Raw genomic sequence first — 17,042 nt, 5'->3', positions numbered from 1 at the left:
AATACTTAGTTTCAGTCAATCTCATGTTAATCTTGAGTACCTTTAGAGTAATAGTGCGTCCTTAATATCTCCAAAAAGTCTTTAGTTTCATCATATTTATAAAATAAAAATACAGCTTTCCGATTCTAACCGGAAAAAGCCGAGGTCCTTGATTCTGGGCGTGTGCGGAGCTATAGAGCTGGTAAGTCCCGCCCCCTCCGCTAACCCCGCTGGACCTCAAAGTTGAAAAACCGTCAATGCAAGTGAATGGGAGAAAATAATTATTTTCTGGTCCCGTTCGAATTGTGCCATGAATGTGAACATATGTTGTCTGTGAATTTTTTATATAATCTTTCGTGTGAAGAATGCTACAATTTAGCGGGTAGAAGTTTGATACGGGTAGACTTTGTGTGAGAGCACTTTGTGGACTACAACTCTTCGCTGCTGTCGACGCGTTTGAAACGTCAACACCACTAGAGCTCACGGCTCTAGCTCACGGATCCCGCTAGACATGGCTGTGTCTTTGGTGCACTTCACCGCCTTCTTTCAGGGAGAGGACAAAATCGTTGAGGTTGGCGAAAACCACGGGTAAGTCAACTTTATGCAGTGACGTCACATAGGCGACATGTAGTCTTTCTCGTTATGTCTTTTCCACAACTGCTAGCCGACGAATCATACCATATACTGTCAAACTTGTAACATGAAAGATTATATAAAAAATTCACAGACAACATATGTTCACATTCATGGCACAATTCGAACGGGACCAGAAAATAATTATTTTCTCCCATTCACTTGCATTGATGGTTTTTCAACTTTGAGGTCCAGCGGGGTTTTACGGAGGGGGCGGGACTTACCAGCTCTATAGAGTCAAGCGGGAGCGCCCGGGAAGGTTTGCTTATTATCGATCGTGGTGCGGTAGGCCATATTACTATATATCTAGTATTTGGTTTGCAAATCCAGCGACGACCTGGGTCTTGTTAATAAAACATTCGTCACTGAAATGACCAGAACACAAAACCGCTCTTGCCACACTCCTTTGCTGTCCCGGAAATACAAACTGCATCCACTGTTCCAGTAACACTGGGTTCTTTGGGAAGCTGAACAAGGTAAACTTTCCCTCACATCCCAAAACACACTTTTTTGGAGACATTCTTGACATCAACCATTCCTATTTAGCGCTGCTGATGATGATTTCCGGTAGTAGCGCGTCGATGCATAGATATTATATAGAGATATATGATGTCTATGCGTCGATGAGCGCGGTCTTTCTCTCCTCTGGTCGACGTGTGCGTGAACGCGCTTTTCCGAGAGCAATGCTCATATAAGGAGTTCCACTCTGGTCTACGTCATTAGATCTACGATAGAAAAAAAACAGCCGAAACGTGTTGCAACCCGGAAGTATGATTTTCAGCACAGAAATTCTCTGTTATTCGTTCAAAATAACTTTTCAAACTTTGGCCATTATTAGCATGAGAATCCATCTCTTTAACACTGTAAACAACTCTGAATACATGAAACACCATTGTACCCCCCCTTTAAAAACTGAAATCGGCGTTTTGAACGAATCATTTGATTCAATGAATGAATCGGCCGTTTGAACAAATCGGTTGAATAAAACTCCAACAACTCGCTTATTAAGACAGTGACTTACTGCCACCTACTGGCGGGTTTAGTTTCATATTTAAAGTACCCTTTAATTAAAATGTTAAAATTATAAATAATTTCATATTTAAATCTTGAATAGCTTTATTTATGCAATTGCAAATGAAGTGTAAATATAGTAATGCCAGTTCGGATGCCGCTTCTGTGTCACCTCTGCACTGCAAGGATGGATTTTAATTTAATTATTTAATTTGACAGTGGTACGGTCTTATTCTAATAGAATTTAATTTGAATGTTAGAATTTGACATAAAAGGTGATGCATACCTCTAAATATGTTTAGAAATAATTTCCATATTTAGGTGAAAATGCCCCTGGAAATCAATTTAAGGTGGCAAATATTGCCCCTTAATAAAATGTTTTATTTCAGTCACTACTGTGAACTGACCACTGCATAGATAGAATATGTTAAATATGAATATCTTTGTGAGTCTGCTGTCAACAACAAACCTAATGGTACCAGTACAAAATCAGTAAAATATCATCTAATTATTATCAACAAAACTTTGAAAATATCGAGATATATTTTTGTTAATATTGCACACCCCTAATGTACGGTATTAATTTTTATTTCTTCAGGTCTTAAAAAGGTCTTAAAAAGCCTTAAATTTGACTTTAAAAAATGTGCAGATACCCTGTGTGCATTAAAAACGTTCGGTTCATTCAGAAGTACATGGTACAATACTCGATTATGGGAAATAATCATGATCATTATTATTTTGCTCAATATTGATACCATGATTATTTAACTCGATCATTGCTGGTGGTGGGTGATATAATCAGTCATATTTCAGGATGTGAGTAATTTTAAATGTCTATATGTTTTGTTCAGTTGTTTTTTGGCAGCCCTTTTAGTTTTAGTCTTAAGGCCATTGCACACTGAGTCCGAAATTTTCGTATGCGTTTTTTCGTATTCGTGATTCGGTGGCTCTGAATTGTCAAAGCACCATTCAAACACCATTCAAACTGCTTGTTACGGATGCGAAAAACGCAGAAAATCGAACCCGTTTCGATTTTTTTTATGACGGACGAAAGTTTCGGAGGCAGTGTGCAAGCGTGATTGACAATGTGAGGTCGTATTTATTTTTTAACGTGCGAAAATTTCGGATGCGAATTTCGGACTCAGTGTGCAATGGCCTTTAGTCTTAGTCTTTTTGACGAAAATGCTTTTTAGTTTTAGTCACATTTTATTCACTTATAAACTTGATAGTTTTAGTCAAGTTTTAGTCGACGAAAACGCAAAAAGGTTTTAGTCAATTTTAGTAAAAAAAAAGAAAAGAAAAAAAAGTAGTCTTTAACAAATTAATTTAGGTTAAAAAAGTATTGGAAATGGGCTTAGGTTTGACAGGTTGCAGCAAGTGTTGCAATTCATAAAACAACAGTTAACCTTAAACCCTTTGCATAATAAACTAGACTTTCTGAATAATTCGATTGGTTGGGTCCTTACATGCGCTTCGTGAGGCACACACGCAAGGTCTCTCGCTCCCTTTCTCTGCTGTGTGCACGCTACACATGCGCGCTCTTGCTCGCTCGATCTAGATTCCGGGAGATTAATTTGCGGGCAATTCTGAAATTAGCGTACACTGGGATTTTTTTCATTATTGATCGTACAGAGGTCAAAATTATCGTACAAATACGATAAATATCGTACGTCTGGCAACACTGGTTGTTGTTGTGTGGAATCTGGTGCGCGGCAGCCGGGTGGGCGTAACGTTACCCAAAACAACGATTAGAATGCGGCATTGCTGATACTTTTTTTTTTTTAGCTCAAAACAGACCGATTTCACGCAAAATAGGCAGAAATGACATGCAATGTGAACGTCAGACTTATAATCATTTTCGTTCCATCTCGTCTTGTCAACGAAAACTCGAAAACGTCTTGTCATGTTTTAGTCACCTTAGAGCCATTTTTAGCTAGTCATCGTAATGTTATCGTCATAAAAAAAATGTGCGTCAACGAAATAATTGCATTATCGTCATCGTTGACGAAAACAACATTGGTTTTGTTCATTTTAAGATATAGGCCGATTATGTGGAAAAACAATGAAATAAAAGATTTTTTTTTTGTGTGCTAATTTCAAAGAACAGGCATTCAAAAATAATCTCCCAAAGTTTCGTAGTCCAGATAATTGAGAAAAGGTATTTAAATGACTATTAAAGTTTACAAAGTTATACTAAATTTGGTGGAAATGAACATTGAGCATTTCCCAGGTGTCCCCTGAAACGTCACCATCTCTGCTGTCCAAATATAGTGTTACACGTTGTATAGAACCAATCAAAAAGCTTAGAAATGTACACAATCGCTGATCGTTTGTCAATGGGAAGCCCCGTTTCGAACTGACCGGCACGCGATTGGTCCAGCCATCCTCCTTGTCAGACTCGCAGCGCTCTGTGTAAACAAGCTAGCAGATCTCCTCAAAACGATTAAATATGATTAATTTGAGAAATGTCGTGTTATATATTAATGTCTTTGGTCAAATTAAGCTGTAAAATAAATAGTTTATTCCTTTAAATGCAATGGATTTTGAAAGATGTCAACAAAAAACTTTAAAAGCGATTTTCTCAGGTTTTCAATTGGAAAAAGACGGACAGACGACCATAATTCAAACGTGTATATCTTTACAACCATTCAAGGTATGACTTTGAATAGGATATCATTTGAAAGCTTATGGTCTCCTCTTTCCATTAATACCACAATTTCAGTTTTGAAATTTGTGTCACTGTGACTCATTTTGCTGGATCAGGTCACATATTATCAATACTTCAGCAAAAACGAATTCTAGGTTGAATTTAATTTAAGTAAAAATCTTCAAAACCGTTACAGAAGACACGTTAACGGCCAGCAATACAATAAGAACTAGAAACTAAATTACGAAAACACAACAGAACAAAAACACAAATGAAATGGTGCTTTGGGTTTTTCAGGAAGATGTACTAACAGTGGTGTTCAGATAAGTAACAGCCCACAACAGAAATTGAATAAAGTAATTAAATCTAAAATACATTAAATATAGACTTATCCTTATTAAAACTACAGTTTATTCATTCAAGAGTCTTTTGTTGTGTGATTAACATGACAGACTGCAGCAGATTTATTAGGCTGCTGTCACTTTAAGAGCGTCACGGATCCAATATACTGATACACACACACACTCTTTCTCAACTGTTTACGTTCACTTAAGACATAACCGACTGTGTTTACAAGGATACTTACCAAACCGGCATTTCACAACACTCACTTATTTGGCTGATTTAGATGTCAAGTTTGGGACAAAATAAGGCATAAGCACAATAATAATTTCTTAGTTTGACTATTACTATAATTACTATAATGTTTTATGAAAATTTTCTATGCTTATTTGGGAGATCTGACCAAATCTGTAAAGTGTATGCATTTTATTTTATTTAGCTTTTGCTGTGGTTTTGAACTTGAGATTGAGAAATATAATAGCCATCGATGTCTGGTAAATTCATGGGAAAGTTGTAAGTTATGTCTGAATGTTACAACAGTCATTTTATTTCAACAGAGCAAGAATATTGTGTTTTCCATGATATGACCCCTTGATTCCTGCTCAAGAATAATTTAGAGAATGTTTTATTGCTTGACATTTAAAAGTTAACTTTTCATATTGACAATGAAGATCAGGTCTGAGTGATTAATCTAATAATAAAGCGTATTTAATGTATTTTTATTTTATTTTTTATAAATAGTATTAGAGCGTCTCCTTTTCTCTCACACATGTAACATTGAGTAAATCAGATTAAACCGTTTCTGATTTCAAGAATGTTAAATTAAAGTGAAATCAGAACAATTTGCATAGAAAGCCTGTCAGTGACGTCACTTTTGCAGTACTTAAAACATGAACAAGTGGATAACACACACACGGCATTCAAAGCATGATTATATTAAAGGAAAAGAATGCACTGTGCATATATTTTCTTGTGCTTTGATCATTTGTGAATTTAGTTTTTTATTAATTTTTTATTCCTAGCATTGTTAGTGGCAGCCTAGTTTAAACACTGACCCCATCCAACTGAATATATGGAAATCCAGGTTTTGCAGTAGTTGTTATGGATAATTAGACTTTGCCTTAGTGTGACTTGTAAGCTGTAAGGAACAACACAGATGTTGTGTGTGTGTGTGTGTGAAGATCAGAGTCGCTCGCGTGTAATGATGTCGTGTGTGGAGGTGTGTCCTGCGCTCATGTGTTCCTCCTCTCGTGTCAGCCTCCTGATAACCAGAAGCTGGGTCTGCTGGAGGCTCTGCTGAGGATCGGGGACTGGCAGCACGCTCACAGCATCATGGATCAGATGCCAGCCTTCTACGCCACCTCCCACAGGGCCATCGCCATCGCTCTGTGCCGACTGCTTCACCTGACCGTGGAGCCGCTCTACCGCAGGTACAGCACACATGCACGCACGCACGCACACACACACACACATTCTTGTACATCTATCTTTATGAGGACATTCATTGACACAGTGCAATCTCTAGCAGTTTACCCAAACCTTACCCATCACAACTAAGTGCCTAACCCGAACCCTTTTCCTAAACCGACCCTTAACCTCATTATAACCTTATCCCTAAAACCAAGTCTTGACCCTCGAACAGGGCTTCAAAGAGGTCTCAGAAAGTGAGGACCGTCCAAAATGTCCTCACTTTGCACTTTGTCCTCACTCCAATGGTCTAAAACTCAAACTGGTCCTCACAAAGATAGTTGTACACACACACAGACACACACACCACAGATTTTATTTTTGGTTATGTTACAATTCTAAGGCTATGTTTACACGGAAACGATCTGAAGAGAAAACGCAAAAGTGGCGTTGCGTTATCACTTTTTATTCTGCGTTTAGACGAGCGTTATTAGGGGGAAATCTGCGTGCATATGGTGACGCAAAAGTGTGTGAAATTCGATGTAGTGTGCACTCCAGGCGGCTAGGTGGCGATGTGGAGCACTGAAAGTGAAGGAGACGCTGACACAGTTTTTCATGTTTAATACGGTAAAGCTGTTGCTTTAACCCTCTGTGCTCTTTGCGTGTCGCTCAGAATTATATATTTTTTTGTCAATGAAATTAATGCTATATTTTAGGTTGATAATGTTTTGTTATTTTCCTGTACTGGCGCATGCCTGTGACGCGTACGCGACGCCTTCACTGTCTAGCAGACTTTTGCGTTTTTACCCTTTAGACGGGAATGCGATGGTGGAGCGTTTTTGAGATTTCCACTCTGGAAGGTGGTTTCACTTTTTTGTGTTTTGAAGCCCCAAAAACGCCGTCGCCGTGTAAACAAAAGGCACATCCGATAAAATATTTTACGTTTTCACCCGCGAGCGTTCTCGTGTAAACCGGGCCTAAATGAACAGGGAACCGTTACTGTGATCAAGACTCTATGAAATCGGTTTTATTTTTTCCCCAAATTATAGATTTTCCATTTTAATTTTCTGTTTTTTATTTTATTTACAAATTTACATTTTATTTAATTTTAATACCGTCAAAAAGTATATCTAATCAATTTCAGTGGTACCAAACATCTACAGTAGTGCAAATAGGTTCTCATAAAACGAGGCATTGTAAAGTGTGTAAGTACATCAGGAGTTTATTTAAATAACACTTGCCTGATGGCTCATGCTGCCGCTAACCCGGACGTCGAGGTCACTTCCGTGATTTGGGAAAAGCCCGTAAAAGTCCTGGCAGAAAGCGATGCAGAAGGATGTAGTGTAACGACGCCCAGTTCCAGGAATGCACTAATATTTGGTTGATAGTGGAAGTTTGCAACAATTATTAGTTAAAGGAACCGTATGTAAGATTGTGGCCGAAACTGGTACTGCATCCAGTATCCCCCCCCCCCTTCAGTTGTATATGCGCCCTCTGGTGGTCAGACGTATATGTGTTGTGAGAGACGCCCTCTGGTGTTCAGATGTATATGTGGTGTGTGTGTGTGACGCCCTCTGGTGTTCAGATGTATATGTGGTGTGTGTGTGAGATGCCCTCTGGTGTTCAGACGTATATGTGTTGTGAGAGACGCCCTCTGGTGTTCAGATGTATATGTGGTGTGTGTGTGTGACGCCCTCTGGTGTTCAGATGTATATGTGGTGTGTGTGTGAGACGCCCTCTGGTGTTCAGATGGAGCGGTTACTACCGATCAGCCGCTGCACTGACAAACTACGCATAAAATAATCACAGCCTTTGCCAAATCGCGTGTGGTTTCAGTGCGATTAATTGTGCATCCCTATCATTTTCACAACAGTTTTGTTGAAATTAGTGTTCATCATAAAAACACAAACATGGAAAAAACTAAGTATTTTTGAGCTATTTTGAGCTCAATGTAACTGCAGTGTGGCCCATACACGCCTCACAGCGACCGGGACATACTAAAGCACGTCTCACGTGCACTATCTCCAGGCTCAGAGCTGAGACAGAAGCACAGGTGTAGATCTTTATAGCTGACCTGTCTTGAGCTCTTTGAATGTGCTGTGTTTCTAGGGCTGCAGTCCCCAAAGGTGCCAAAGGGGGTTTGATGAGGCCTCTGAGGAACAAGCAGGCCCCCCGCCCGGCCGAAACCTTCGACGACCTCTCCAGGGATGTGTTCACCATGCTGTGCTACCTGGGCCCTCACCTGTCACATGACCCCATCCTGTTCGCCAAGATCGTGCGGCTGGGCAAGAGTTTCATGAAAGAGGTGAAGACTGACACACACATGACACACACATATCCTCAGCATTTCTCAATATTATTTTGGTTTGCATTGGCTCAAACTTTTTTTGTTTTTGTTTTTGCCCTCAATCTTGGTAACTTTTTCCTCATTTAAAAAAAAAAGTTACTTTTGGAAACATCTTTACGTCATGTGTGTGGTTTATCCCCCTGTTGCACTTTGTGTTTAGACTGAGCGTAAGCAGTTTAGATGATGGATGGATGTTTAGTGGTGATGCAAAAAACTATTACGATCATAATATCTCAACTCTATATTGGCAATACATTGGTTGTGTATTAGCTCACATGATTCAGCACTTCTCACTACTGTTCATTATGCTTTTGGACTTCCTCCAATGTTTATATCAGGGCTGCATTAGCTCTTCGGCTCACTTTAATGTAACCTGTGTGTGAGTTGTGTAGTCTCACTTTATTGTCGGTTAGCCTCTATTGATCTCTGTCTGTGTATGTTCTCTCTCTCTCTCTCTCTCTCTCTCTCTCTCTCTCTCTCTCTCTCTCTCTCTCTCTCTCTCTCTCTCTCTCTCTCTCTCTCTCTCTCTCTCTCTCTCTCTCTCTCTCTCTCTCTCTCTCTCTCTCTCTCTCTCTCTCTCTCTCTCTCTCTCTCTCTCTCTCTCTCTCTCTCTCTCAGTACCAAGCTGAAAGCAAACTAGAAATCAAGGACAAAACGGTGAGTCATAAGTGTTTTTCTAAAGTTGTATAAAAACAGCAAAGGTTTATTGCTATGTGTTTGTTTGCCAAATTCTGGAAGGTCAGCGCTGACTGTAAAGTGTTTTTGATATTTTTGACACCAATTGAAACTGTTAAATTAAACAAATATTAGATTCTAGTGATTCTGATACCGATAATTATTTATATTTGAAAGCCGATAAATAATTTTTGAGAGCCTGATTACAAAACAAGTGTCATTGTGTCACAATCACACAATTATAATGTTCTCATTATAATTTTATGCTGCCTATATGACAGATTTGCGTGGCACATGTTGCAATTACTGAATTTTCTATTTTTTAAGTGATTCCAATCATATTTCAAGCAATTCAAAACCATCATGTTGAACAGTGCGCATCTGAAGTGTCTCAGCTGAAGCAAATAATACATTTTATGTCGGGATTAATATATCGGACATACTTTCTCATCGGACCGATAACTAAAAATGAACGGATATTGGCCGATACCGATATAGTGGCAGAAATATCGTGCACCTCTAATAGATTCTTCCAAATAAATATTCTTAATCATTTTTAACACTGAACAGCTACTAATGTATTTGTATGTGATTGTGTTGGACTACTGACTGCTCTTGTAATGGCCAAATAAGTTATCTTGAGAGATTCATAAACCGCTTATTAAAGCAGTGACTGCTTGTGTAGATGAGCGTGACGTGATGGATGTGTGTGTGTCTCTGGCAGGACACTCTGCTGAGCTGTTTTCTCAGTATTGCTGATCAGGTGTTGTTACCGTCTCTCTCGCTCATGGAGTGCAACGCCTGTATGTCTGAAGAGATCTGGGGCTTCTTCAAACTCTTCCCCTACCAGCACAGGTACGGCCCGCTCTCCTCACCTGTAGCTCTGCCTGCTCTGGACACTGGGCAATACAAGCTAATACATCTACAAAAAATAAATCACAGTTAATTGCATTAGGACAATTACCTAATTGGGAAGGTTGCGGGTTCACGACCCATAAGGAGCTTCAATATATCCAGGACCGCAGTGAACGTACTTTATCACTTGCTACTTAAAGGGGTGGTTGAGTATGATTTCACTTTTCTAACTTTAGTCGGTGTGTAATGTTGCTGTTTGATCATAAACAACATCTGCAAAGTTACAACACTCAAAGTTCAAAGCAAAGGGAGATATTTGCTTTTAAAGAAATAGCTTTTTAAGTACTACAACAAACGGCTGGTAGAGACTACACGACATTCCTCCCGGGTTAGTGACATCACCAACCCTAGAATTAGCATAAACCCGCCCCCTGAACACGATTTATAGATTATCAAGACAGAATATGATAATCAATGACTAGAAGATAACTACACATCAGCTACATGAATTCATAAACTAACCATTCAGAAATGTTGTCTACATGTTTTTCATTGTACATCTTTGACTCCGGTATGACAAACATTCATAACCGCAAGAAGTAAAAATTCACAATAGGCAAGTCACCTTTATTTATAGAGCGCTTTTTACAATACAGATTGTATCAAATCAACTTCACAGAGATAACAGGAAAATAACCCAACAAAGATTGTTTCAGTCCAGCTTAAGTAAGTTCAGTGATGGTTCATTTTTGTTGTAAAAAAGTTATTCATTCAATTAATTTATATATATATATAGTTCAGTTCTCATATAATGGTGTCAATGCAGGCAGATGAATAATATTGTTAAATATTAAATGTCCCCGACTAAGCAAGTCAAAAGCCAATACAAGCAGAACACATAATATTTCTTTTAAATGACGCTCAACCCACTGTGTTTGTAACTGTTAAACGTGATCGTAGATGTGCAACATTATGTGCTGTTTTATCACGGGAGTCGTAATATCAAATGATTGTTGTGTGCGTTCATACACAGCTGAAGAATGAGGCAGTTTTTACCTCATTATATTCCCTCATACACACACATCGAACCGCTGTCAGAACGCCTTGATGAGTGTGACACACACGTTTGCATTGCCTTACACACGCGTCTGTGTTTTGTGTGATTAGGTATCGCCTCTATGGGCAGTGGAAGAACGAGACGTATGGTAATCACCCCCTCCTGGTGAAGATCAAGGCTCAGACGGTGGACCGAGCCAAATACATCATGAAGTAAGTTTACTTTCCTGCTAATCTAGATCTGGTCTTCAATGAGGCTCTGCACTGAGAAGAGGCGTTACTAGTTTTAAAAGGATTTCATTATGAGTTTTGAATCGAGTCTTCATTATCTTGTTCAGTGAACATGCTGATGTTTGAGAGGATGGTCATAAAACTCAACAGTGACAGTCTGGTTTTCAGTAGGGGTGTGCCGGTTTCAGAATTGGTGATGACGGTTATGATGCGAGTCAAATGTGACGGTTCGTAACATAACCGGCGGGGGTTCAAATATTTGCTTTTTATTTATTAAATACATGCAATTGGTTGATGAAACATTTACTAAATAAACGAGCAGACACTGATAGCTTCTTGCTATACATTTATTTATATACACACAGTAAACAAATCCTTAAAAAAAAAAAAAAATAGCAATGAACATGCTTTGTTTGAAATAAATCACACACACTAAACAAATCCTTTTAAAAACGTAGGCTGCTTAAATTATATAAGAGCTGCATAAAAATGAATGAGTAGGCCTAAATTACAAATGATAAAATCTACATACCTTTATCAAAGAAAAAAAAAGTCGAACAATAATTGTTGTGATAATACTAGATGCACCGATTTCAATTTTCTAGGCCGATTCCGATTTCCGATTTTTCATCAAGTTTGACCTGCCGATACCGATTTTAGCCGATTCCGATTTTATTTTTTCTAACCACTTTACAACACACACAAATGTTTTTTGTCTATGTTTTCTTTAATAGAACATTTTGCATAGAATATAGAACATTCAAACAAATAATTACTCCCGGTGTGGGAAATTCACACACATTAAAGTGAAGTGTGTTATGAAAAAAAACCATTTCCTTCTTTTCACATCCAATACACCCCCTATGACAGTTTCACATGGCAAACGTGAGAGGTGCGTGAACGACCGTTTCACACTGTAAACGAGCGGCGCGTGAACGACAGTTTCACATGGCAAACGTGAGAGGCGCGTGAACGACCGTGAGTGGCGCGTCAGCGTAAATGCATCATCACAGCAGCTGCAGCCGCCGGAGTATTACTGGAAGCGTTTGTAGTACAGCGTCACAGCAGCTGCTACAAAAGTCTCGGCGCCGAAACCCGCGATTCACTGCTGCTCACGCGACGTTCCTGCTTGAAGCTCGCGCGCTTCTCTTTGACCGGTTTTAAAAATCGGCATTGGTCAGAGTGATCGGCCGGTCACCGATTACGGCCGATCACGTGAAAATCGTCCGATTCCGATCATCCGATAATTAAACTAACTAAATACAGGAAACAAAAAAAGTGCAATGACATTTTAAATTCCTACTCTTTTTCGACTGCCAAGTTCTGTGACAGGAACACCAACATGTTCACTTTACTCGGTTGTAGTGACGATCTGACAGGGGTAGCTATGTTACCCGCAGTGCTAAAAACTCGCTCTGATGCTGTGCTTGTAGCACAAATATAGTTTTCGTTCTTGGTGTGAAATGTCATTGCAATGTGACCAATTGTTTCATTATATTTGAAAGAGCGACCAGTAGATTTTCAGTTATTTCTCCTTTTGTGTTTCTATAGAGATACGCCAGTCATACAGGTTTTGAGTCTCCTCTTAATCACTATTCCTCTAACAAACATGGTAATGTAACCTAGCTAACTTCTAGCTTCTCAATGCTGAGGCGATCGCTGCAATTCCTGTTTTAATGGTAACATCTCTTATTGGTGGTTCTCCTCTCAGGATTATGGGTAGTGTGGTTTTTAACTTCAGATAAATTTAAGATATGAAATCACTGATTTGTTTCTTTTTATAGGAACAAATACCATAATTTAACAACGTCAGAGCTCATGATAGGTCGGCCTTAAATTTTACAAATCGATATCTATTTAAAATGTTTATTTTTTGGTGTTTTCACCTCTGAAACTCAACCATTACCCTTAGACCGTGTAGGTTTAGTTACGTCACTGAGCGGTACAACTTCAGTGGCAGTTCTCCTTGAACAAGGTGTGTGTGTGTGTGTGTGTGATCAGTCCCCTGAGCATATAGATGAGCTCTATGAAAGGGTTTGCAGAATTGCTGCATCAGATTCTTTGCTTTCTTTTCAAGTGTGTTGAATAAATGATGATATTTTGGCAGATAATTGGATGGCGAGGGAGAGAGGAGAATGAGCTGAGGCTAAACATGTCAGAAGTGTTCAGGGAGAACGAGCGGGAAGCTCAAGGTCACCTGTCAGGCGCCGGTGTCAGCTGCTCTCAGCCGTTTAGGCTCTCTCATTGGATGCTGTTTGTAGCTTGTTTAAGTAGTTTTGCGTTTTTGCCTGTTCATTTGAAAGCATCAAACTCATGGATATGACCAGACTAAGGTTAGGCCTTACAAGTGACGCCTCCATACAATTCATCCTGCTTTTTAAAAATGGGAATATTGATTTACTTTTTGTACATAGTGATTGTTTTTGTGTGAGAAAAGCATACCCATAAATCTGAACAAGCTGTGTTCCTACACAAATCTAAACTAGTTGATATCTAAAAAAAATAGCTTTCAGTAAGAGTTTGTTTGTGCGCAGTACCAAACGTTTCTAAGAGATAAAATTAGTTTCCCACTCATGTCATTTTTGACCGCTAACAATATAAGTGTGTTCAAGGCATTGACGCTTGCGTACAGATCTGATTGAATAAATCTAAGTGGTTATTTTTTCTAGGCCTGTCAAATAAAATAAAATAAAAATAGAAGTTAACGCTCATTATTTAAACCCGCGATTAACGCAGTGCGTATTTTCAGTTTGACCCGTAGTTGGAGAAATGGAGATAGTGTTGCCAACTTTGAAGACCCCTTTAGCGATTTTTATTTTATTTAAAAAAATTTCCTTTAAAAAATGAAGAGATTAGAGTATTACAAACTTGAAAAGTATTAATTTAAGGTACATTTAAAAAATGTACCTTAAAATCGTTATTAAAAAAAAATCATCGATTGACATCCCTAGTGTTTTCACATAGTTGAAAGTTTCGTACCGATGAAGTAAAACATTATTTTAAAAAAACTATTTTATTTAATATACACAATTAGATGAATATCAGAATTTAAAGTTGGCATTAAATCTAAATGGACCCCTTCACTGATGACGTCAGCTTGTGTCGAGCCAGTAGAAAGGCCTCCAGCTGTCTGACCAATGAAACGCCTGCTTTTCGAGATCCAATCAATTCACAGTGGGGAAAAACAAGCCACACCCTCTTTTTTTTCCTCATTCAATATTCTTTCACTCTGAAAATGCATCACTGAAATAGTCGGTTGCAACTTCGTTCACACAGATTTAAATGCTTTATTTGGCATTAAGCTTATTTTTTGTTTGTTAAATCTGACCAATTTGGAGTCATTTTTAGCATGCATTATTTTCCATTCAGTGGCCCATGACTGTGTGTCTGTGAGACGGGCTGCCAGACATTAGTTGAGTGTGTTGTAGGAGGTGCAGGTGGTGTGTGTGTGTGTGTGTGTGTGTGTGAGAGAGACTGCAGTGCTGCTGCGGAGGATCTGTGAGCACTGAGGCATACATACAGAGGAGGAGTAGCTCTTCATTCAGCGGGACGTGAAGAGACACACTCCCCGAAATCATCTGAGAGCTCAGTGCCTCACTGCGTTCATGCTGTGTTCAGTTCACCATAACACACTTCAGAACGTATGCTGGACAATACACATCCAGAGCACACTACAATAATGTGGACCACAATGCAATGCGCTTGACTTGGTCCTCCATTTTCACTCTGCTGAAAAAATCACACACTGTGAAAAGTGATTTATTAATTTTTTTATAAAAAAAATAATAATATGGGTGGGAATCGTTATGTACCTCACGAGTCAATCCAATCACGCTTGTGGAGTAAAAAAAAGTACTTTTTAAAATAATAATACTTAAATTGTTTTAATTTCAGTAGTTTTCTAAAAATAGCTTCAAAACACTTATGCAAATTGACGGTAAGAATAAAGAAACATTAGTAATAATAAACCTAGTCTGCCTTCACATCTAAAAGTGCTTCAAGTGTCTTAAGTTTCCAGGCGACTGCATTGAGTTTAATGCACTTGCATCTCAAATTGCTTTCATGATGCGCAATTAATCTAAACGCGTATTACCCGAAAATCCGCTCAGCCTCGCGCTGCAGGCGCTGTGTACATCAAACACAAAAAGTGCACGCGAGCATTTGATGCCAGCCGTCTGTCAGTGAGTTTCCTTTATCTAATATTATATCTGTTTGCTTTCTAAACGGCATAAATAATGTCTTCTTAGAGCAGTGGCAGAAGAGAAAACACGGAAATGGCAGAAACCGCAACATCGAGCGCAAACCTGTTTCTCGCCGCCCGTGCCCTACACATCGAAGCCCGTGATCGGCCTTGTCATGCCTTTCCAAACATTATTGAGCTGCTTTACAGTATTGAACATGAGAAATGGTGTCTCTGTCGCTCAACTTCAATTTCATTAAAGGAACACTCCACTTTTTTGGGAAATAGGCTCATTTTCCAACTCCCCTAGAGTTAAACAGATTTACCGTTTTCGAATCCATTCAGCCGATCTCCGGGTCTGGCGGTAGCACTTTTAGCATAGCTTAGCATAGATCATTGAATCTGATTAGACCGTTAGCATCTATCTCACAAAAATGACCAAAGAGTTTTGATATTTTTCCTATTTAAACCTTGACTCTTCTGTAGTAACATCGTGTACTAAGACCGATGGAGAATGAAAAGTTGCAATTTTCTAGGCCGATATGACTAGGAACTTTACTCTCATTCCTGCATAATAATCAATATAATGTTATAATCTATGCAAGAACCACAGCACTGGGCAGCCGATGGGCAGTCGGCCGATGGGTTTTTTCGTTGGATGGATATTTAATGTCTAAACCAAGTTTCCAGCAATAATAATCACACGAATTTGGTACAGTTTTTGTCTTAATATGAATAGGTTTTTAGGCAGAGCTTGACAAAATAGGTGTAGTTACATCGTGTACTAAGACCGATGGAGAATGAAAAGTTGCGCTTTTCTAGGCCAATATGACTAGGAACTAAACTCTCATTCCTGCGTGATAATCAGGGAACTGCTGCCGTACCAGCAGCGCAATGATATTACAAACTTAGTGCCGGTCACGTTGGAAGTTTAAGAGCTGGGGACTATTTTCAGGCGCTGTGTAATATCACTGCGCCTGCTGGTATCGCTGACTAAAAAGTAACTACTACTCTTGATTAGTTTTTGAGAAGAGTAATTTGTACTTGAGTACTTTTTTGACACCAGTACTTTTACTTGTAATTGAGTATTATTTCAGCAATGTAACAGTACTTGTACTTGAGTACACATTTTCAGTACTCTTTCCACCACTGGTTATCGGCTTTCAAATATAAAGAATTATCGGTAGTGGACAAAATTGTCATATCGGTGCATCCCTAATTCATGCATTTACTTGTGTCTGACCTTGACAAATTGAACGAGAAGATTTCACAGAGCCTGTTTGGTAATCCCCAATGACCAATGCGTTTCCAGCCGGACTGAACTTTTCTGGAAAGTGTACTTTTTCGAAGATGTTTCGAACTCCCGAAACCAACACAGCGCAAACTTAGCCTGACGTTACACCAGTTCACTCTTCGATTTGGCTTGTAGTATATCGGGGCCTTTAATATGTGTCGAACATGTTTCTAGTGTGGCAACCGATGTCCTGTGACTCATGTGAGCTTTATCAGACTGCTGGGTATCAGAAGATGTCATTAGTGCTTGTTCCTTCTGCTCTGAAGGTTAAGCAAACCAATTAGTCCACCTGATGTGACGTGGGGAATACACACACACACACACACACACACACACACACACACACACACACACCCTTATGAAGACCAATGACACCGTCATGGCT

At 39.1% G+C, this 17,042-nt stretch overlaps 1 protein-coding gene across 2 annotated transcripts in view; it reads left to right on the top strand.

Annotated features, from left to right (window-relative positions):
* Positions 1 to 17,042, top strand: part of thoc2 (THO complex 2) — a 119,606-nt gene that overhangs the window by 34,207 nt on the left and 68,357 nt on the right. For both annotated transcript variants that reach the window (XM_079630205.1, XM_079630204.1), the window contains exons 11-15: positions 5,870 to 6,042; positions 8,129 to 8,324; positions 8,985 to 9,023; positions 9,766 to 9,896; positions 11,064 to 11,165. In XM_079630205.1, coding sequence (XP_079486331.1) covers positions 5,870 to 6,042; positions 8,129 to 8,324; positions 8,985 to 9,023; positions 9,766 to 9,896; positions 11,064 to 11,165 — 641 coding nt within the window. The remainder of the gene's footprint in view (positions 1 to 5,869; positions 6,043 to 8,128; positions 8,325 to 8,984; positions 9,024 to 9,765; positions 9,897 to 11,063; positions 11,166 to 17,042) is intronic.

The sequence above is a fragment of the Phoxinus phoxinus genome (genome assembly GCF_949152265.1).
Source record: "Phoxinus phoxinus genome assembly, chromosome: 12".
NCBI lineage: Eukaryota > Metazoa > Chordata > Actinopteri > Cypriniformes > Leuciscidae > Phoxinus > Phoxinus phoxinus.
The sequence above is the reverse complement of the archived record's forward strand: the minus strand, read 5'-3'. Positions and strand labels throughout refer to the sequence as shown.